At 36.1% G+C, this 24,405-nt stretch overlaps 2 protein-coding genes across 4 annotated transcripts in view; one reads left to right on the forward strand and one right to left on the reverse strand.

Annotated features, from left to right (window-relative positions):
- The first annotated feature begins 1,930 nt into the window (after positions 1 to 1,930).
- LOC127358192 (hepatic lectin-like) overlaps positions 1,931 to 24,405 on the forward strand; it is a 30,968-nt gene continuing 8,493 nt past the window's right edge. For 2 of the 3 annotated variants that reach the window (XM_051391112.1, XM_051391114.1), the window contains exons 1-3: positions 1,931 to 2,044; positions 3,633 to 3,710; positions 4,679 to 4,792. In XM_051391112.1, the coding sequence (XP_051247072.1) occupies positions 1,978 to 2,044; positions 3,633 to 3,710; positions 4,679 to 4,792 (259 nt within the window). In that variant the 5' untranslated portion in view covers positions 1,931 to 1,977. Of the gene's footprint in view, positions 2,045 to 3,632; positions 3,711 to 4,678; positions 4,793 to 13,473; positions 13,552 to 24,405 lie in introns of all 3 variants that reach the window. The other variant, XM_051391113.1, reaches the window with a different exon arrangement.
- Positions 23,926 to 24,405, reverse strand: part of LOC127358190 (C-type lectin domain family 4 member E-like) — a 97,361-nt gene continuing 96,881 nt past the window's right edge. Inside the window, exon 11 of the mRNA XM_051391110.1 lies at positions 23,926 to 24,322. Within this exon, the coding sequence (XP_051247070.1) occupies positions 24,127 to 24,322 (196 nt within the window). The 3' untranslated portion in view covers positions 23,926 to 24,126. The remainder of the gene's footprint in view (positions 24,323 to 24,405) is intronic.

Here is a 24,405-nt window from a genome sequence, read left to right on the forward strand (position 1 = left end):
AAAGCTCTATAAATAACAGTGTCATTTCCTGCAGTCTCTACTGGTTGCCTAGCAACCTCATGGTGATGACAAGACTACAGGAAGTTACCCAAGAAATAGCCCGGGACTTAACGTCCTATAAAACCACAGGGTTTCAGTTTTACACTTTGGTTTTTGTACCAATGAAATAAACAAGATATAATGTGTTAATAATTGAGCTTTAATTAATCAACAATGTGTTGTAAAACAATGACAAATGATGTCGCATACTGTTCTTCTACAAGTTAGACTCATTGTTTTAAAGAAATCTTGAAATGTTAAGATTTTAAATAGAAAACATCCAACTGATTTTTTGAACATTTCATGGCCACCTGTTTCACCTTCTGCTCTGATACTTTCCCGCACTGTTGTTGGTCTCTGACAGTGCAGAGTGCTGCTGCTGCTGCTGCATTAAACCAACAGGAAACCTCAATATATTTCCTGTTGTCTGACAACACAACAACAATTTAAATATAAATACACTAACGGTCAGAAGTTTTAGAACAACATGATTTTTCCCGGTTTTATTGAAATTCATGCAGTTCAATGTCTCATTGTACTCTGAAATAAAAGCATGGAACTAATAAACAATTGAAATGAAAAAAATAAAAACCAAAATGTATTCTAAACGTTTGAGTCATCAAAGTCGCCACCTTTGGCAGATATAACAGCTGAACACACTCGCGGCATTATTTCTACAATGGAAATCAAATATTATTCAGGAAGTTCTTCCCAACTCTGTTGCACAAGTTCCTATAGATGTGTGACACTTGTAGGTTGCTTTGCTTTCACTCTTCTGTCCAGTTCATCCCAAACCAACTCAATGGGGTTTAAGTCTAGTGACTGTGCTGGCTACTCCATGTTTTCAAACTTACCGTCTTGTTCTCTTTTCATAAAGTAGTTCTGGCATAGCTTGGACTTATGTTTTAGGTCATTATCTTTGCTGTGGGATGAACCCCTGGCATTTTATGAATTATTTAATGCAGCCCTCTGCACTGTCAGAGACCAACAACAGTGTGGAGAAGTAATCAGAGCAGAAAGTGAAGCAGGCGGCCATGAAATGTTTCAAAAATAAAACCTTTACAGTTGGATGTTTTCTATTTAAAATCTCAACATTTCAAGATTTCTTTAAAATAATAAATAATAATCACTATAACTTGTAGAAGTACAGTATGCTACATCATCTGTCACTGTTTAACAACACATTGATTAATTAATTAAAGCTCAATTATTAACACATTATATCTTGTTTAGTGTAAAAATGAAACACTGTGGTTTTACAGGGCGTTATGTCCCAGACTATTTCTTGGGCCGGAGGAGTAACTTCCTGGAGTCTTGTTGTCAGGATGAGGTTGCCAGGCAACCAGTGGAGACTCCAGGTAGTTACAGTGATAATGAGTGACCATTAAAGGTGCTGATATGTGAATTATGTTACATTTGAACAGAGCTAGGCTAGCTGTTCCCCCCTGTTTGCAGTCTTTATGCTAAGCTAAGCTAACAGGCCGCTGGCTGTAGTTTACAGATATAAGAGTGGTTTAAATCTTCTCTTCTAACTCTGCAATAAATTAGAGGAAGATGAGAAACATATTTTCACAAAATGTTGAACTAATCCTTTAAGTGATGATAAAGTAAAAAGTCAATTTGGTTGCAGTGATTAATTAATTTACTTTTGACAAAACATGTCATATTTTGAAGTACGATGTAATTTCTCAAACAAATCTTTCAGTTACAGATCTTACAAACTTTAAATAGTTATTATCATCCCTTCCCCCCATCTGTGAATTCATTGTACAACAGGAAACATTCAAACAAACCAATGAATAAAAAGTTTGACTGCGGTCAAGAAGATGTTTCATAAAGCCCTCCCCATGCTTCATTTTGCAGGAAGGATTTTTTAACAGTTAGCTGTGAACTTGAATTTAGTTTTCTTTCAGACTCACTGAGGGTCACAACAGTAAAATGTCTGAGGCTGATGGAATAGTGTACTCTGATGTTAAGTTCACAAGACCGAAGAGAAACACCAGTGGTGAGTCTTTAATGAGATATCTATCTATCTATCTATCTATCTATCTATCTATCTATCTATCTATCTATCTATCTATCTATCTATCTGTAGGGAACCACTTTGTAGGGTGTTACAGTGGTTTAACTGTATTAGTGTAATCAATTAATTTTGGTTATCAAAGTTTATAATTATCAAAAGATAATAAGAAAATTACTTTAATTAATATTAAAGATCCTCGGGACACCACCCTTAAATAAGGGAAACGATAGCCAATAATTGATTGATCAGTCTCATAGAAATACACTAAACTATTAATTCAGTAATCAGATTAATAATTAAATTAATAACTACAACCAAAATTATTATCAATAATTAAAGTTGAAGGCTTTGAAGCTCTGCATTGAAGAGTTTTGTATCACCCACTCTTATGCGAAATTAAATAGGCCAGCATCCATAAACATTTATTAATGAGATAACTAACGCAAACAGAGGAAAATAAACAATGTGCAATCTAACTTAAAGGAAAAGGTGTGTGTGTGTGTGTGTGTGTGTGTGTGTGTGTGTGTGTGTGTGTGTGTGTGTGTGTGTGTTTCTGTGTGCGCACATGGGGGGGGTTGCGCGCCAGAAAAGTGTGTGTCCTTTGTCCCCTGAAACACGTGTTGGTGAGAGACAAAGAGTATGAAGGAGTGGGAAGGTTTAAGTTCCCTCTCCTCGTGTGTGCTGAGGTTTAGGCCGAATATGTGTGTGTGTGTGTGTGTGTGTGTGTGTGTGTGTGTGTGTGTGTGTGTGTGTGTGTGTGTGGGGTGTGTGTGTGTATGTGTGATCGTAGATTAACGGGGCCGTTAAAAGGGAGTTAGTTGCATGCAAAGACGGTGTTTGTGTGAAGCATAACATTAAACTAACATCACCTTAACACTGTCTCAGAGACTACAGTTACTATAGTAACCTGCTTTAATCAGAACAACAACACAATATAATAACCACAATAACCTGAATAATAAAAACACATCAGTAACATTAACAGTAATAAACAGTTCTTGTTCAGCAGTTTACTCTGTTAAATTATCTGTCTATGCCCAATACATTACCGACAGTCCACTGGAGGAAGATGAATTGTTGAAGAGTTGCGGGTGGGCTGCATGGATCAGCTGGCGGTCCTGTGAGCCAGGCTGATCAGAGTTCTGGTTCTGGAGTCCAAACAGTCTGTGCTGTGCGATGTCCGCTGGTGCAGGTTGCAAGAGGAAATACGTTTCACTCGTTGCTCTGCAGAGTTAACGACTCGGTGTTAACATCACGTTGCTCCGGTAAAGTCAGCTGGCAGACTTTCTGTTTAAAGCTGCAGATGTTGACTCCCGTTAGCGGTGCGCTGGACAGGGATCGCAGGAAAAAGCTTTTATACCGGACTATAATCCTTTATCGAGCGTCGTCAGTGGGGTCGGGCCGCACCGAGGCCCAAAACTCTACATCTATCTATCTATCTATCTATCTATCTATCTATCTATCTATCTATCTATCTATCTATCTAACGTTTAATGTCACACTTTATCAGTTATCTGCAGATATTTGCAGCTCTTTCATCAGCAGTTTGGTTTTGTGTTTTGTGTCGCAGGGACCGCTTCCTCAGAGGCTGAACCCACATACTCTGAAGTCAGGATCTTGAAGACTCATCCATCCACAGAGCTCCCTGGTGGGTAAAACACTGTTTAATAAACGAGAAGGTGAACTGTGACCTCCAGTCAGTGGTCATCATGAAACAAACCTGTCTCAGCATTTTTAACCTTTTCCAGAATAAAAACGTTTATTCTTCAATGAGCTTTCTTCATCAGACTGCTGAGGGAGTGTTCTCTAGAAACATAAGACTATTAAAACACAGAAAGTTCAGAACAGCAAGATTTTATTGACACAATTTACTCAATAAAATATTTTACAGTAAAGTATTATGGTTAAGTCATTAAGTGGCCTATTTACAAATCTCTACACACATAGACAAACACACACACACACACACACACACACACACACACACACACACACACACACACACACATATATATACAGACAACACAGAAACAAACAAAACTGCCACAACACAAAATAAATATAGAGATTATTACTGTTATGTTGTTTGTGGTCGTTATTTTAATATGTCACATATTCTGCCTCCAGAGCATATTAAATATAGATTTTACATGATGGAAAATGTGCATTTAAAAATACATCCACTGTTAAAAAAGGACTATTACATCATATAAGTTACATTTATAGCTCTCATCTAATAAAAGGTACAGAAACAGTCACTGCCTGCAACTTACAAATAGCATAAAGGGAACTATAATCTAAGTTTCATTATACAACCCCGGTGTTGTAAATAACAACAAAATAACTTTGACCTCAAATTAATATTATTCAAGATCAGTGCAGATGATGACCTTTATGTCCCTATACTGAAAAGATAGAGTGGAGAGACAGAAAGAGAAAGACCAAGAAAGAAAGAGAGAAAGAAAAAGGGTGGTGGATGCCTCAACTTATCTTCAATGTATGACTTTAACTTGCAGTATTTTTACAGTGTAGTATTATATTTGTACTCTAGTGAAGGAGCTGAATACTTCCTCCACTACTACATCTGGTTTGTCTGTATCTTCTGCTGGTCAACAGGTTCCCAACAACACCCAGTGTCAAATGGAGGGTCAAAGGTCACACCAGAGAGAGTGGTCATAGTAGTTCTCAGTGCTCTCCTGGCAGCTGCTGTCATCGCTCTCGGCTTTACCTGTGAGTTTGTTCTTTTTAAAGTGAAATTTATCTGGATTGATTTATAAAATCTCATCATTGTTTTAAAGAACAGAATTTATGGATTAAAGGCTTTTTCAGAACTGTTGATGTAAATTCATCAGAAATTAATTGAGAAATGTCACATTTTCAGTCTTTTTTGTACGGAGCCCCTAAAGGGACATGGGGAAAAAATGAAACATTTCTCGTGAGCACGAGATACTTTCTGGTGCTCACGAGAAAAGTATCTGGTGCTCACGAGAAAAGTATCTGGTGCTCACGTTGCACATTGGTGCAGTAAAAATGCTTTATATTAAGTATGTTTTTGATTCATCATGGTTCGCACTGTATGTAATGTAACATATTTTATTTTAAATGTAGGTTCGAATTATAGTTTACTGTTCTTAACAGCTTTATTTTGAAAACCGGAAGTGAATACGCTGTTTCTCCGCAATTACCATAATGCTGAGAATATAACACTTATATATATATATATATAACACTCGAAGTAGTGAGGCTGATTTGACCACGGAGATCAGAGTAACGGCTGGCTTTACCACAGTTAATGAGCCAAGAGGCACAGGAAGTACAACTGCCTGTGCTTAACTTCTTTCTCCCCCATGTCCCTTTAGGGGCTCCGTACTAATTGTTATCTAGACAGGTCCGTGTATGGTCCGTGTATGTTTTGGTCATTGGATTTTCCTTTCAGAAAAGGATATTAAAAAACAGAAAACGAGTGGTTATTTGATTTTCGTTTTAAAATACAAAAATTAAAATTGAAATACAAGGCGTTTTTCTTTTGATGGTCAAAAAGGGATGAGCGAACTTAAAAAATTATTCGATTTTCATTTTCTATTTCATATAACAAAAAATAAAATCACTAGAAAACAGAAACAGAAAAAAGGCCTGTTTTTTCATATTCTGAGACCGGATGTTGTCATTTACAGGACCGTGCTGTGTAGAAGAAACAGTAGGCTAGTAGACTGCGGTCAATCCAGCCGTGAGTCCGATCTCCGTGGTCAAATCAGCCGCACCTAAATGTCCAGTGTACAAGTATTCTCAGCATTATGGTAAATGCGGAGAAACAGCGTATATAGGTTTTCAAAATAAAGGTATTTAGAACAGTAAGCTATAATTAAAATATGTTACATTAAAGTGTTTTATGCGCCCCTGATGAATTAAAAAACACTTTATATCAAGTATCTTTACTGCACCAGTGTGGAGAAATGCCAAAATAAAAGTCTCATGTTTATGCCTCCAGAGATTGCATATTTGACCATATTTGAGCTACTGTAAAAACATATTGCTCAGTGTTTCCTGGCTACTGATGGTGTATTTGACTTTTACACATATGAGACTACAAACATACTTAATATCAAGCATTTTTACTGTACCAATTTGGAGAAATTGAAGAATAAAAGTCCCATATTTATACTTCCAGATTCCATATTTTCTTATATTTGAGCTACTGTAAAAAAAAACTGTATGTGGAACCACCTGCAACAGCTGTCACACTGAATAATATAAAAAATAATATGTGAGGAAGAGACAGTAGGTACAATGGTGTTTTGAAGTTAAAACTAATTCTTTTTCCCTTTTACCTACAAATGGACACAGCAGAGCAGCAAAATAAGAAGAATGTGGACTGGCATTGCATTTTGTGTGAAAAGTAAACAAATTAGAATTGTGTAGGATTTTGTGTTTAGTGTTTAGTGTTTATATTATCAAGATGTTAAACATTTGTGTGAAATTTTGTCATGATTACTGCAGCATTATTGAAGTATAATGAAAATGCTTCACCCATAGCCTGGAAATATTGAGCAATATGTTTTTACAGTAGCTCAAAAATATAAGAAAATATGGAATCTGGAAGTATAAATATGGGACTTTTATTCTTCAATTTCTCCAAATTGGTACAGTAAAAATGCTTGATATTAAGTATGTTTGTACTCTCATATGTGTAAAAGTCAAATATACCATCAGTAGCCAGGAAACACTGAGCAATATGTTTTTACAGTACCTCAAATATGGTCAAATATGCAATCTCTGGAGGCATAAATATGAGACTTTTATTTTGGCATTTCTCCACACTGGTGCAGTAAAGATACTTGATATAAAGTTTTTTTATTCATCAGTGGCACAAGACTTTAATGTAACATATTTTAATTATAGCTTACTGTTCTAAATACCTTTATTTTGAAAACCAGAAGTAAATACGCTGTTTCTCCGCATTTACCATAATGCTGAGAATACTTGTACACTCTAAATTTAAGTGCGGCTGATTTGACCACGGAGATCGGACTCACGGCTGGATTGACCGCAGTCTACTAGCCTACTGTTTCTTCTACACAGCACCGTCCTGTAAATGACAACATCCGGTCTCAGAATATGAAACAACAGGCCTTTTCTGTTTCTGTTTTCTAGTGATTTTATTTTTTGTTATATGAAATAGAAAATGAAAATCGAACAATTTTTAAATTTCGCTCATCCTTTCTGACCATGAAAAGAAAAACGCCTTGTATTTCAATTTTAATTTTTGTATTTTAAAACGAAAATCAAATAAGCACTCGTTTTCTGTTTTTTTAATACCCGTTTCTGAAAGGAAAATCCAATGACCAAAACATACACGGACCGTGTATGTTCTGGTCATTGGATTTTCCTTTCAGAAACGGGTATTAAAAAACAGAAAACGAGTGGTTATTTGATTTTCGTTTTAAAATACAAAAATTAAAATTGAAATACAAGGCGTTTTTCTTTTTCATGGTCAAAAGGGGATGAGCGAAATTTAAAAAAATATTCGATTTTCATTTTCTATTTCATAATAAATGAAAACAGAAAACGGAAAAAAGGCCTGTTGTTTCATATTCTGAGACCGGATGTTGTCATTTACAGGACGGTGCTGTGGAGAAGAAACAGTAGGCTAGTAGACTGCGGTCAATCCAGCCGTGAGTCCGATCTCTGTGGTCAAATCAGCCGCACTTAAATTTAGAGTGTACAAGTATTCTCAGCATTATGGTAAATGCGGAGAAACAGCGTATTTACTTCCGGTTTTCAAAATAAAGGTATTTAGAACAGTAAGCTATAATTAAAATATGTTACATTAAAGTGTTGTGCCCCTGATGAATAAAAAAACACTTCATATCAAGTATCTTTACTGCACCAGTGTGGAGAAATGCCAAAATAAAAGTCTTATATTTATGCCTCCAGAGATTGCATATTTGACCATATTTGAGGTACTGTAAAAACACATTGCTCAGTGTCTCCTGGCTACTGATGGTATATTTGACTTTTACACATATGAGACTACAAACATACTTAATATCAAGCATTTTTATTGTACCAATTTGGAGAAATTCAACAATAAAAGTCCATATTTGTACCTCCAAGTGGTATTTTCATATATTTGAGCTACTGTAAAAACACTTTGCTCAATAATTCCTGGCTATGGATGATATATTTGACTTCTACACATCTAAGACTACAAGTATACTTAATATCAAGCATTTTTACTGTACCAATTTGGAGAAATTGAAGAATAAAAGTCCCATATTTATACTTCCAGATTCCATATTTTCTTATATTTGAGCTACTGTAAAAATGTAAACTGAATGTGGAACCACCTGCAACAGCTGTCACACTGAATAATATAAAAAATAATATGTGAGGAAGAGACAGTAGGTACAATGGTGTTTTGAAGTTAAAACTAATTATTTTTTCCTTTTACCTACAAATGGACACAGCAGAGCTGCAAAATAAGAAGAATGTGGACTGGCATTGCATTTTGTGCGAAAAGTAAACAAATTAGAATTGTGTAGGATTTTGTGTTTAGTGTTTATATTATCAAGATGTTATTAAACATTTGTGTGAAATTTTGTCATGATTACTGCAGCATTATTGAAGTATAATGAAAATGCTTCACCCATAGCCTGGAAATATTGAGCAATATGTTTTTATAGTAGCTCAAATATAAGAAAATATGGAATCTGGAAGTATAAATATGGGGTTTTTATTCTTCAATTTCTCCACATTGGTACAGTAAAAATTCTTGATATTAAGTATACTTGTAGTCTTAGATGTGTAGAAGTCAAATATACCATCCATAGCCAGGAATTATTGAGCAAAGTGTTTTTACAGTAGCTCATATATATGAAAATATGCCACATGGAGGTACAAATATGGACTTTTATTGTTGAATTTCCTCAAATTGGTACAGTAAAAATGCTTGATATTAAGTATGTTTGTAGTCTCATATGTGTAAAAGTCAAATTTACCATCAGTAGCCAGGAAACACTGAGCAATGTGTTTTTACAGAACCTCAAATATGGTCAAATATGCAATCTCTGGAGGCATAAATATGAGACTTTTATTTTGGCATTTCTCCACACTGGTGCAGTAAAGATACTTGATATAAAGTGTTTTTTTATTCATCAGGGGCACAACACTTTAATGTAACATATTTTAATTATAGCTTACTGTTCTAAATACCTTTATTTTGAAAACCGGAAGTAAATACGTTGTTTCTCCGCATTTACCATAATGCTGAGAATACTTGTACACTCTAAATTTAAGTGCGGCTGATTTGACCACGGAGATCGGACTCACGGCTGGATTGACCGCAGTCTACTAGTCTACTGTTTCTTCTCCACAGCACCGTCCTGTAAATGACAACATCCGGTCTCAGAATATGAAAAAACAGGCCTTTTTCCGTTTCTGTTTTTCTAGTGATTTTATTTTTTGTTATATGAAATAGAAAATGAAAATCGAATATTTTTTAAATTTTCGCTCATCCCTTTTTGACCATAAAAGAGAAAACGCCTTGCATTTCAATTTTAATTTTTGTATTTTAAAACGAAAATCAAATAACCACTCGTTTTCTGTTTTTTAATACCCGTTTCTGAAAGGAAAATCCAATGACCAAAACATACACGGACCTAGACATTAAAGAAACCCTCACTCTGAGTTAATATTGGATTTGGTCCGTGTATGTTCTGGTCATTGGATTTTCCTTTCAGAAACGGGTATTAAAAAACAGAAAACGAGTGGTTATTTGATTTTAGTTTTAAAATACAAAAATTAAAATTGAAATACAAGGCGTTTTTCTTTTTCATGGTCAAAAAGGGATGAGCGAAATTAAAAAATTATTCGATTTTCATTTTCTATTTCATATAACAAAAAATAAAATCACTAGAAAACAGAAACGGAAAAAAGGCCTGTTTTTTCATATTCTGAGACCGGATGTTGTCATTTACAGGACGGTGCTGTGGAGAAGAAACAGTAGGCTAGTAGACTGCGGTCAATCCAGCCGTGAGTCCGATCTCCGTGGTCAAATCAGCCGCACTTAAATTTAGAGTGTACAAGTATTCTCAGCATTATGGTAAATGCGGAGAAACAGCGTATTTACTTCCGGTTTTCAAAATAAAGGTATTTAGAACAGTAAGCTATAATTAAAATATGTTACATTAAAGTGTTGTGCCCCTGATGAATAAAAAAACACTTTATATCAAGTATCTTTACTGCACCAGTGTGGAGAAATGCCAAAATAAAAGTCTCATATTTATGCCTCCAGAGATTGCATATTTGACCATATTTGAGGTACTGTAAAAACATATTGCTCAGTGTTTCCTGGCTACTGATGGTATATTTGACTTTTACACATATGAGACTACAAACATACTTAATATCAAGCATTTTTACTGTACCAATTTGGAGAAATTCAACAATAAAAGTCCATATTTGTACCTCCATGTGGCATATTTTCATATATTTGAGCTACTGTAAAAACACTTTGCTCAATAATTCCAGGCTATGGATGATATATTTGACTTCTACACATCTAAGACTACAAGTATACTTAATATCAAGCATTTTTACTGTATCAATGTGGAAAAATTGAAGAATAAAAGTCCCATATTTATACTTCCAGATTCCATATTTTCTTATATTTGAGCTACTGTAAAAATGTAAACTGTATGTGGAACCACCTGCAACAGCTGTCACACTGAATAATATAAAAAATAATATGTGAGGAAGAGACAGTAGGTACAATGGTGTTTTGAAGTTAAAACTAATTATTTTTCCCTTTTACCTACAAATGGACACAGCAGAGCAGCAAAATAAGAAGAATGTGGACTGGCATTGCATTTTGTGTGAAAAGTAAACAAATTAGAATTGTGTAGGATTTTGTGTTAGTGTTTAGTGTTTATATTATCAAGATGTTATTTAACATTTGTGTGAAATTTTGTCACGATTACTGCATCATTATTGAAGTATAATGAAAATGCTTCACCCATAGCCTGGAAATATTGAGCAATATGTTTTTACAGTAGCTCAAAAATATAAGAAAATATGGAATCTAGGACCGCCTTCTTTCATTTACGTAATATTAGAAAAATTAGACACATCCTATCACAGACAGATGCAGAAAAACTAATCCATGCATTTGTTACTTCAAGGCTGGATTACTGCAAATCTTTATTATCAGGTTACCCCAATAAGTCCATTAAAACGCTCCAATTAATTCAGAACGCTGCAGCACGAGTACTGACAGGAACTAGAAAAGAGATCACATCTCTCCTGTACTAGCTACTCTGCACTGGCTCCCTGTAAAATGTAGAATTGAATTTAAAATCCTCCTCCTCACCTATAAAGCTCTTCATGGTCAGGCCCCTTCATATCTTAAAGAGCTCATAGTACCCTATTACCCCACTAGAACACTACGTTCTCTGAATGCTGGGCTACTTGTGGTTCCTATAGTCTCTAAAAGTAGAACAGGAGCCAGAGCCTTCAGTTACCAAGCTCCTCTCCTGTGGAACCAGCTTCCAGTTGTGGTTCGGGGAGGCAGACACCCTCACCACATTCAAGAGTAGGCTTAAGACATTCCTCTTTGATAAAGCTTATAGTTAGGGCTGGATCAGGTGAGTCCTGAACCATCCCTTAGTTATGCTGCTATAGGCCTAGACTATCGGGGGATTTCCCATGGTGCACTGAGCTCCTCCCTTCCTCTCTCTTTATGCACTCATTCATGTCCCATTAATGCATGTTACTAACTCCACTTCTTCCCCGGAGTTCTTGTGCTTTTTCGTCTTGCAGGTTCTTATGGATCCTGGTGGAGCCTCCTGCCATGGTCCTGCTTGACTGCCATTGACAATACTGTTGTTGCTGTGCACCTGTCTGTCTGTCTGTCTCTCGCTCTCTCTCTCTCTCTGCCTCTCTCTCTCTCTCTCTCTCTCTCTCTCTCTCTCTCACCCCAACTGGTCGAGACAGACGACCACCCACCTAGAGCCGGAGGATCTGTCCTAGGTTTCTGCCTTTTAACAGGCAGTTTTTCCTTGCCCTTGTCGCCAAGTGCTTGCTCATGGTGGTACTGTTGGGTCTCTGTAATTAATGTTAAAGAGTTCGGTCTAGACCTGCTCTATTTGAAAAGTGTCCTGAGATAACTTCTGTTATGAATTGGCGCTATACAAATAAAATTGAATTGAAATTGAATTGAATTGAATCTGGAAGTATAAATATGGGACTTTTATTCTTCAATTTCTCCAAATTGGTACAGTAAAAATGCTTGATATTAAGTATACTTGTAGTCTTAGATGTGTAGAAGTCAGATATACCATCCATAGCCAGGAATTATTGAGCAAAGTGTTTTTACAGTACCTCAAATATATGAAAATATGCCACATGGAGGTACAAATATGGGACTTTTATTGTTGAATTTCTCCAAATTGGTACAGTAAAAATGCTTGATATTAAGTATGTTTGTAGTCTCATATGTGTAAAAGTCAAATATACTATCGGTAGCCAGGAAACACTGAGCAATATGTTTTTACAGTACCTCAAATATGGTCAAATATGCAATCTCTGGAGGCATAAATATGAGACTTTTATTTTGGCATTTCTCCACACTGGTGCAGTAAAGATACTTGATATAAAGTGTTTTTTTATTCATCAGGGGCACAACACTTTAATGTAACATATTTTAATTATAGCTTACTGTTCTAAATACCTTTATTTTGAAAACCAGAAGTAAATACGCTGTTTCTCCGCATTTACCATAATGCTGAGAATACTTGTACACTAAATTTAAGTGCGGCTGATTTGACCACGGAGATCGGACTCACGGCTGGATTGACCGCAGTCTACTAGTCTACTGTTTCTTCTACACAGCACCGTCCTGTAAATGACAACATCCGGTCTCAGAATATGAAAAAACAGGCCTTTTTTCCGTTTCTGTTTTCTAGTGATTTTATTTTTTGTTATATGAAATAGAAAATGAAAATCGAATAATTTTTTTAATTTCGCTCATCCCTTTTTGACCATGGAAAAGAAAAACGCCTTGTATTTCAATTTTAATTTTTGTATTTTAAAACGAAAATCAAATAACCACTCGTTTTCTGTTTTTTAATATCCGTTTCTGAAAGGAAAATCCAATGACCAAAACATACACGGACCGGATTTATTCTCTTCTGCAACCTGCTCATCATCAAACACCGACTAGTTTACAAACCGATGTTTGACTCAACTGACAATGTGATATCATCAGTAGACTTAAAAACAGGAACAACTACTTCATCATGAGTAGTTCATGTTTCTGCATTAAATAAATCACTTCATTGTTTCATCATTATTTATTATCAAACACTGATGATTTACCAATGCAGTGTTTGACCTGTGCTTTCTTTTTTAATCAGCTCTTGATAACATGCACACCAAGCAAAGTTTCCAGACTCTGAGAGACGAGCTTGAAGCTGTGAAAAGAAATCTCACAGGTAATCCAGTCAGGTTTAGAAACTGTCTGAAAAGGTTCAGTCTACAAGTTAAAAGTCTACTTTAACCTACATTTTGCAACACTGCAAGATCCTTTTAAAATGTGACATCTCACATCTCAGATTGTGTTTTAAACTATCTTAAAGATTTAGTCCACAAGTCTCTGCAAGTCTCATTTTGTGTTAAACTGGATTGTTTTCAGTTCTGACAGGTGGACCCTGATATTGATCTGTTAATTATCAACTGACTGTACTGTGAAAGAGTTTCAGGTTCAGGTTCATAAATAAGAGACGATCCTGATGAAAGTGAAATTGTTTTTATAACAGAGAGACGCTGTGAAGTAAAATCATACAACACGGTGCAGCAAACCAGCCCACAACCTCCTGTAGTAAAAGAAAGAAAGTGATGGATTTTGTCTTTCTTCCATGTTTGCATCCTCTGATGATGATTAAAGAACCAGTGATGTATTGACAGATACAAGAAGTCAGATTGGCAGTATATATACCTGTGAAGTAGAAAACTGTTGCCTCTGTCTGATTGTCTCAGCTGCTCTCAGATTCAAACTCGTTCATCTCAAAGTTCCTGCTGCTTCCAAATCACACAAATATAAACAGTGATCTGTTTCACCTGACTCAAGTCTTTACTGTGATCTCTTCAAAGATGACTCATGTCCAAAATGTGAACGTGGCTGGGAGCAGCATGGAAGACAGTGTTATTATTTCTCCATCAGTAGTTTAACCTGGAGTGAGAGCAGAGATGAATGCCGACAGAAAGAAGGAGATCTGGTTCAGATAGACAGCAGAGAGGAGCAGGTAAAACACACTGCTGCAGGTTCATGTAGCTCACTGGCTTTATTCCCATTTGTTTTATCACATCCTTGTGTTTCCACATTAGTTAACATGGTCTCTCAGCACAGAAAAGCCTTGTTACATATTGTGTTCTTCATCAACATTTCCTGTCCAGACATTCCTGGAGCTGAAACTGAGAGAAAAAATGAACTCTGAATGGGACATGTTCTGGATCGGACTGACAGACTCAGAGAAAGAGGGCACATGGTTGTGGGTAGACGGCTCACCACTGAACGAGAGGTTTGACTGTTATAAATATATTTTTGCCAGTTTCTAAAATCAAAGTTATCAGTTTTATTGAACCATTTTCTTTCTGTTCTCTAACTCTTAGTTTGACATTTTGGATCCACGGTGAGCCAGATAACCGGGCATGGTACAACCCTGATGGAGAGGACTGTGTGATGATGGGAAAGAGAGCAGGAGCTCCTGATCTGAAATGTTGGTTTGATGAATCCTGCAAATATACTCGCAGAAGTATTTGTGAGAAACCAGCATAATGTGACCATTTTACTCTTCAGTGTGTCTGAAATGTAGTTTAAATGAAGTCTCAGCCTGTTAAACAATCTCAGTACAGGATACAGAATTTGGAGCAGTTTTATTTTGATATATGTAATGTTAAAATAAATGAATAAATAAGGAAAATATTAAAATGCAGTTTGTTTAATGAGCCCAACAATACTATTATATATTATATCATCAGACTATAGTTACTCATGTATTAATGGAAAAGCAGCTTTTTACTGTCATAGTTTGTTGAGGTGGAGCTTATTTCTAAATGTCATATATCATATTATTATATTAATTGCTGTCCATATATATGATTATTTTCACAATTCAATGTTTTCACATGAAGAATGACTTAAACCAATATCACCAGTTTATTTTCTGTTTATTAACTGATCATTTCTGCTGTACTTGTATACTGTTGGGTAGTTACATTTATAATAAAACATAAGTCTCTGTATCTTTGTATGAAAAATGTTCCTATTGTAAAGTAACTAGTAATTAAAGCTTTAAAGTAGTTATTTAAAAAAGGTTTATTACCAATCCAACATCAATGATTAGTAAATACAATAGAAACTGTTTGGTTTAGTAGATGGAAGAATCAGAATCAGAATCAGAAATACTTTATTGATCACCGGGGGTAAATTTGTTTATTACAGTTGTTCTACTCACAAATGTCAAAGAATAGAAATAATACATATATTACAATATCAAACACAATACATAGAATAGAAATGTATGTATAGGTATATACATATAACTAAAAAATAAATATAAAAATGTAAATATAAATATAATAAGAGCTTGTAGACAGTGTATTTATGTCAATTTTGTTTTTGTTTCCATTGTAGGTTACTATAGTGCAGTGGTTTTCAATTCTTTTCTGTCAGAAATGTTTTCACGCCCCCCATGAATTGAACTACTATTGAGAACCTGATCAGATTTATTTATTGATCTGTACAAACCACTGTATGAGTTGCTGGCACCAGCATTCTGCATAAAATCACCTGATTATCAAAATAGAAGAATAAAATGAGCTGAGATAACATCTGCAACAACTTCAAACACTTTCCAAGTTCAGTTTATTAACTCACTTTGTAACATTTAAACAAGACTGCTCAGTCTGTGTGATTCTTTTTCCGTTTCATGCTGTCCGCTGCCAGAGTTTTGGGGCATAAAACACACACACAGGTCTTTCCTCATTTCCGACCGTATTCACGGTAAACCCAAGGGCTATGTAGGTGTCGTCGTATTTCCTGCTCTTATTAGGTTTATGCCGGTTACCGTCACTTGCATTTCTTGCCACTGACGCCTGCTCCGTTTTTCTTTTCACTCCTGTCAGAAACTTCTCCATCTCTCCTCCTCCGTCAGCTCTGTACAGCGGTGTTCCTGTGTACATCTTCTACTGGGTTGAGCAGGCAGCCTGTTGATTAGTTTGAGCACTGCTGCCACCTAGTGACTGGAGGCTTGTTTATCGTTCAAGAATGAATAAAGACACTAATACTGAAAGTCCCTCCTGACTGCTATAGTGTAGATTTATCTTCTGATCTTTATAGTTTTCTTGTTTAATTGACACTGTGTGATTTTAAATGGTTTGTTTTCATACTTATTGTTTTTGTGTGAACTCCAGGAAGACCAGCAGCCACTTTGTAGAAGTTAACGTGGATCCAAATACAGAATAAAGAATTTAGATTATTCTTTGATAATGTATTAAAAGCTAGCCTTATTATTTGTCTGCATGCTCACCATGAGGTCTGCAGGGTGAGGCAGTTTTGAAAGTGACATCACAGAATATCAGATGGAGCAACGTCAGGATATGAACCATTTGTTTTAATGTAGATTAAAGTAAACAGAAATAGTTATTCAGAAATAACTAGACAGTTTGAGAGAGTTGAGATAAAGCCTCCTCCCCATCTTAAAGAGCAAAAGGAAGTTTTAAAAGAAGAAGCTGATGATCTACACTGATGTTCAAATAAAACATAGAGCAGGCAGAAAAGTCACTGGTGAGTTTTTAATGTTTTAAATATGTTGCTTAATGTATCAGGTTATCCTATCTATCTAAAATACCAAATACTTCCTAAAGCAGTTTTTATTTGTTCTAACTGGTAAACTCGATGTCCACAGTGACACAAATTATTTCTGCATTTTAGTTTTGTGCTTCTTGTCACAGAGAAAGTTTCCTCATCGACTGACAGCTCTTATTCAGCATCTGGAATCTCACACAATGAGCCGTCCACAGAGCTACATAGAAGGTAATAACCAGTGAATAAGATAAGATATACGTTTATTAATCCCCCGTAGGAGAAATTCAAAACTAACTAAGTAAAATTTTGAGGTACTCTACTTTACTTGAGTTTTTCTTTTATGCTACTACTGTCACTACATGTCAGAAGGAAATATTTTTATTGCACTATATTTATGTGACAGCTTTAGTTACGAGTTTGTTTGCAGATTCAGATTATTAATACTAAATAAAAATAAACTAATAAACTCTGATGTATTGTTACAGATGAAGCTACAAATCAATATATAAAGTATTTAAAATGATCACCATCTTTTCCAACTCTAATTTCAGTTGCACATTAATGCATCAATATTTAAAATACAATACAATACAATAACCTTTGATACTTTAAGTATATTTTGATGCTCATGCTTTTGGACATCAGAAACAAAAAATTTGAATGCAGGATTTTTTCCTTGTAACAGAGTATTTCTACCCTGTGGTATTTGTTACTTTTACTTCAGTGAAAGTTCTGACTTCTTCTTTCACCTCGTAAATGCGTCAAGTCCAAAACTATTCTGAGGTTTAGTGAATTTGTCGGGGACAGAGTAAGTAACCAGTGATGTATTGACAGACACAAGAAGTCAGATTGGCAGTATATATACCTGTGAAGTAGAAAACTGTTGCCTCTGTCTGATTGTCTCAGCTGCTCTCAGATTCAAACTCGTTCATCTCAAAGTTCCTGCTGCTTCCAAATCACACAAATATAAACACTCAAGTCTTTACTGTGATCTCTTCAAACATGAACCACGTCCGAAATGTGAATATGGCTAGGAGCAGCATGGAAGACAATGTTATTATTTCTCCACCAACTATATAGAGTGAGAGCAGAGATGAATGCCGACAGAAAGGAGGAGATCTGGTTCACATAGACAGCAGAGAGGAGCAGGTAAAACACAACTAAATGAAACTAAATAAAAATAAGTTAAAATAAAGTAAACATTTCCTCAAACTGCTTATTGTATAACAATGAGGAAGAATATTGGTCCACTTCTTTAAATGTCCCTGTACTGCCCCCTTCTGGAGAGCTGCTGATCATGGCAACCAAAAGAAAACAGAATACATGGTCATTGTTGACAGCTGAGGTTGATACAGATGCACTTCCTCCTATAATGTCAAACATTCGATAATATAAAGAGCATTTATTTTAACAAATTAAACTCTGTAATCCCAGAGTTCAACGATTTAAATGACCACTCAAAATTAAAACATACATTTGTATTTGTGTGTTTTATTTATACTTTATTTTAAATTATCATCTTTTCTTATCTGTATATACATATATTACTACACTTGCTTTGGCAACATAAAAGTCTGTTTCCCATATCAGTAAAGCCCCTTTGAAATTAACTGAATCAGATTTACATTCACTTTGTTCCGGTACGACCAACATACACTACAGCTGATATCATGAATACAGCAAACTCGTTCTTGGACCCACTGACATCCTCCCAGTGGGCTGAGCTCCAGTCCGGATCCCTAAACTGGGAGACGGAGACTATTGTTACAGAAATGTGTGTAGATGTAGTCGGCACTATATCTAGAGAGTGTGTTGTCAGAAGACCAAGCCTGGGAGTGTCTGGGTGAGCATCAACTGTCCGAGCACAGGTAAGGTCACGGACATCGTGGTCAAAGAGGTGACAGAACGCCTGAACACAGCCAGCGAGGAGAGAGAACTCCCTTCCATCATTATTTTCCATGCAGACTAAAGATAATAGTGAAACATGGGGACAACACTTTAAATATGTGCTGCTAAAGTCAAATGCACGCACAATTTAGTTAAAGAGACAGACCCCAGCACTGCCTCGTTCCCTCAACTGTGATGTTGATATTTCAGAAGAGGAGTACAGCTTTCTTGAGTCCAGCACCTCCCAGAATACAGAGGACACAGCCTCTCTGATCGTCAAAGATATCTGCTTTGTTCTGAGTTAATTATTTGACTTATGAATTTGGAACTTTCCAAAAAGGTAGAGAAGTTTTATGGGTCCCAAAGAGAAACCAGGAGCACTCGGTCCACGTCGGTCTGAATCTGGAACCGAAACATCATCCTGTGTCCTTTTTTGACATAACGCTTGCGTCCCACCAACCCACCAAGTCCAGACAGAGGTGGACACTTTTAAGAAGCTGATGTGGGAATGGCTGAACAAGCAGGCCCAGCAGCACGAAAGAAGGATGGACCACGTGAGTATGGCAGTAAAGAGGATTAAAGGAGTACTGGTCAATCTGCCAACACTCACAGAGGGGCCCACAGGACAGGAAAGTGACACTGTGACACATGGTTGAAGCAGAACCAGCTTCAAGTATTGATGAACCAGCACAGCATGCCCTGTCCAACAGTGTATACAAATATAAATAGAGACTAAAAATAATAAGGCAAGGAAAGGGTTTAATACAAAGTCTCTTTCTTTCAGACATACACAGTTAATATTCAGGCTCATACCAAGTTCGGCCATACAAACACATGTGTACAGGACCTTATTCGAACAGTCCAACAAAAATGCATCAAGGATACCAGAACAAACACAAAACAAATCAAAATAGAACAAAACAAAAAATAAAACAAGGGGTATAAATGGAAATCTAACACCAAATTTATATATTTAACCACAAATCTTTATACCGTGTATAATTTCTGTTTATTCAAGATATAAGTGAAACAAAGATAACGTAAAGTGTTAGTATCTACTATTTTTACAATATTACCTACGACCCAAAGGTAGTTTTAATACAGTTACTATCAAGTTTATAGTTGACTAAGAGTAACCAGCGTCACACTGGTGGCAATTTTTTTTTGTTTCAGACCCGGAAGATGTCCATTATATATATGGTCAATGGCAGCAACCATGGGGCCGGGATCCCCACTAGGGGTCGCCAATGCTTTGTGAGGGGTACTAGGCCTTTTTGATTTTAAGGCACGTTAGAAAAGTTTTTTAAAAAATACACACAGCAGGCCTATTTCCCAGTGTTTGGTTCACTTCTCTGAAGAAAAGTAAATTTAAATTATCTATGACAACAATGGCCAAGCACCAGGAACAAGAAAACACTGAATTTAAAAAAAGCCTATTAAGTCTGTATGATTGTTAAAAAAATATTTAAAAAATAAATAATACAGGCAGACCTAAACAGGAAATAAAATAATACAAATCACTCTGAGGTTGTGTTCACTGGATGCTGTTTAACGGCAGCTACATTAGCAGTAAGTGGTAAGAGTCAGAGCAGCTGGAGGACGTCAGAGGGAAAACCAGACAATATTTTTTTTCAGTTTTAGGAATGACGAGGTAAAGAGTTTGTTGGCAGCAGTAAATTAGTAATGTTAGCTACCTCTGTCCAAGGTGCTGAATCTTTCCTAGTGCCTTATGATGCTGCTGTCCAAGGTCCTGATCTTTGGTCTCAACCTCTGGAGTTGTTTTATATCACTATGAATTGACTATATTTGGGTTTTGGCCTGTTAATCAGATAAACAAGCATATTACCTTGGACTCTGAAAACTTGTGGTGGACATTTTTCAGCGACACTGGGATCCCAAGTCAAACAATAAAGCACACACAGACATATGGCCGTTTTAATATATTATAATGTTGCTAACAAGGCAGTTATATGTGGTTTGGGACTCAGGAATTACCTGTCTTGACTTGGGAAAAAACCTTTGAGTGTTGTTGGGAGGCTGGAGCTTCACCTGTTCAACAGGAAGAAGAGACAGGGATAAGGTGAGAAACGGTACAGATATATGAGAGATGTATGGGTGTTCCAAAAGCTTAGAAATAAGTCAAATAAAAAACCTTATTTGTTTCTGAAACTTTATGTTAATTTTTAAAGCAACTACTTAAATACAGATTTTATATCACTGTTGCAGTTCTCAAAACATTAAGCTCAGCAATTATCACACCATTTTATTGTACAGCACAACATTTCAGTCATTCAACACATGACGTGTCAAAAGTGCCACCAAAGTGACATTGTACTTTATCATCGCTCAAAGGATCAGTTCAACATTTTGTGAAATATGTTTCTCATCAAACGTCAGTTTTATTGCAGAGAGTCAGACAATAGATTGACACCACACTTATATCTGTAAGCTACAGCCAGCAGCCTGTCAGCTTAGCTTAGTATAAAGACTGGAAACAGCTAGTGTGGCTCTGTTGAAACGTAACAAAATTAACCATCAGCACCTTTAAAGCTCCATAAATAACAGTGTCATTTCCTGCAGTCTCTACTGGTTGCCTAGCAACCACAAGGTGATAACAAGACTACAGGAAGTTATCGTTATGTCCTATAAAACCACAGGGTTTCAGTTTTACACTTTGGTTTTTGTACCAATTAAATAAACGAGATATAATGTTTTAATTATTGAGCTTTAATTAATCAACAATGTGTTGTAAAACAATGACAAATGATGAAGCATACTGTTCTTCTACAAGTTAGACTCATTGTTTTAAAGAAATCTTGAAATGTTAAGATTTTAAATATAAAACATCCAACTGTACTGTACTGGCGGCTGTGGCTCAGAGGCAGAGCGGGTCGGTCCTAAATCGGAAGATTGTGGGTTCGATCTCCAGCCCCTGGTGCCACACGTCGAAGTATCCTTGAGCAAGACACAGAACCCCAAATTGCTCCTGATGCCGTGCATCAGTGTGTGAATGTGTATGAATGTTAGTTTCTGTTCGATGGACTTTGCCATCACTGAGTGAATGTGTGTGAAAGAGTGAATGTGGCACGAAGTGTAAAAGCGCTTTGAGTGGTCAGAAGACTAGAAAGGCGCTATACAAGTACAAATCCATTTACCATTTACTGGTGTTATTTTTTAAACATTTCATGGCCGCCTGTTTCACTTTAGGCTCTGATACTTTCCCACACTGTTGTTGGTTTCTGACAGTGCAGAGTGCTGCTGCATTAAACCAACAGGAAACCTCAGTACATTTCCTGTTTTCTGACAACAAAACAATAATTTAAATATAAAGACATACACTACCGGTCAGAAGTTTTAGAACAACATGATTTTTCCCAGTTTTTTATTGAAATTCATGCAGTTCAATGTCTCATTGTACTCTGAAATGAAAAGCATGGAACTAATAAACAATTGAAATCAAAAAAAGAAATAATGGAATCAATTTATAAACCAAAATGTATTCTAAACGTTTGACTCATCAAAGTCGCCACCTTTGGCAGATATAACAGCTGAACACACTCGCGGCATTATTTCTACAATGGAAATCAAATATTATTCAGGAAGTTCTTCCCAACTCCGTTGCACAAGTTCCTATAAATGTGTGACACTTGTAGGTTGCTTCGCTTTCACTCTTCTGTCCAGTTCATCCCAAACCAGCTCAATGGGGTTTAAGTCTGGTGACTGTGCTGGCTACTCCATGTTTTCAAGCTTACTGTCTTGTTCTCTTTTCCTAAGGTAGTCCTTGTGTTTTAGGTCATTATCTTTGCTGTGGGATGAACCCCTGACCAACTAGGCTCATACCAGAGGGAACTACATGGCACTGCAGAATGCTGTGGTAGCCGTTTTGGTTCAGGGTGCCTCTCACTCTGTACAAGTCACCGACCCTGGATCCAACAAAGCAGCCCCAGACCATCACGCTTCCTCCTCCATGTTTGACAGTTGATGTCACACACTGAGGAACCCTCCTTATTCTGACATCTTAGCAATGACTCTCTTACTGCAACTCGACCTGTCAAACCTGCAGCTCGAAGTCTTCTCTTTACAGTTGAAACTGAGACTTGCTTATTACGACCACTATTAAGCTGAGCTTGAAGCTGTTGTTCTGTGAACCACCTATCACGCAAGCTGTTGACTCTCAGAAACGTCATCTGATTCTGTTGTGGCTTTGGGTCTGCCAGACCTCTTCCTGTCAGTTTCCCCCCAGTTTCTGAGTGCCTTTTGATGTTGAAGGAGACAGTACTCACTGACACCTTAACTTTCTTCACAATTTCTCTGTAGGAAAGACCTACATTTTTAAGTGTTATGATGGTCTGTCTCTCTTCCATTGTTAATTGCCTTTTTCTCGTCATTTTTATAGCAACAAGCAGCGGGGATTGTAAGAAAGAAAATGCTGACAAATGATGAGGCTAACATTTTATGAATTACCAAACAATTTAAATACTTTATTTTGTATTTGGATCCACATTAGCTTCTACAAAGTGGCTGCTGGTCTTCCTGGAGTTCACACAAAAACTATGATTATAAAAACAATTTAAAATGACACTGTATCAATAAAACAAGAAAAATATAAAGATCAGAAGATAAATATAGATTATAATAACTTACAATGGAAACAAAAACAAAATTGACATAAATACACTGCTGTTTAGTTTCAATAAACACTAATTCATTCAAACATTTTATTATTCTTCCATCTACTAAAGCAAACAGTTTTTAATGTATTTATGAACCGTAGATGTTGGATTGGAGATAAAACTTGTTGTAAATAAATGTTTTACAGCTTTAGTTACTAGTTACTTTACAACAGGAGAGTTTATATCATACAAAGATACAGAGACTTTATAAAATATGATGTTTTCTTATAAATGTAACTACCCAACAGTATACAAGTACAGCAGAAATGATTAGTCGATTAACAGAAAATAAACTGGTGATAAAGGTTTAAGTCATTTTTCATGTAAAAACATTGAATTGTGAAAATAATCATATATATGGACAGTAATTAATAGAATAATATGATATATAACAGTTAGAAATAAGCTCCACCTCAACAAACTGACAGTGAAAAGCTGCTTTTCCATTAATACATGAGTAACTATAGTCTGATGTTATAATATATAATAGTATTGTTGGGCACATTAAACAAACTGCATTTTAATATTTTCCTTATTTATTCATTTATTGTAACATTACATATATAAAAATAAAACTGCTCCAAATTCTGTATCCTGTACTGAGATTGTTTAACAGGCTGAGACTTCATTTAAACTACATTTCAGACACACTGAAGAGTAAAATGTCCAGTTTCTGCTGGTTTCTCACAAATACTTCTGTAAGTATATTTGCAGAATTCATCAAACCAACATTTCAGATCAGGAGCTCCTGTTCTATCTCCCATCATCACACAGTCCGCTCCATCAGGATTGTACCCTGTCCAGTTATCTGGCGCACTGGCGCTCCAAAATGTCAATCTAAGAGTTAGAGAACAGAAAGAAAATGGTTCAATAAAACTGATAACTTTGATTTTCGAAACTGACAAAAAATATATTTATAA

This window comes from Dicentrarchus labrax, unplaced genomic scaffold (genome assembly GCF_905237075.1).
Source record: "Dicentrarchus labrax unplaced genomic scaffold, dlabrax2021, whole genome shotgun sequence".
Taxonomy (NCBI): domain Eukaryota; kingdom Metazoa; phylum Chordata; class Actinopteri; family Moronidae; genus Dicentrarchus; species Dicentrarchus labrax.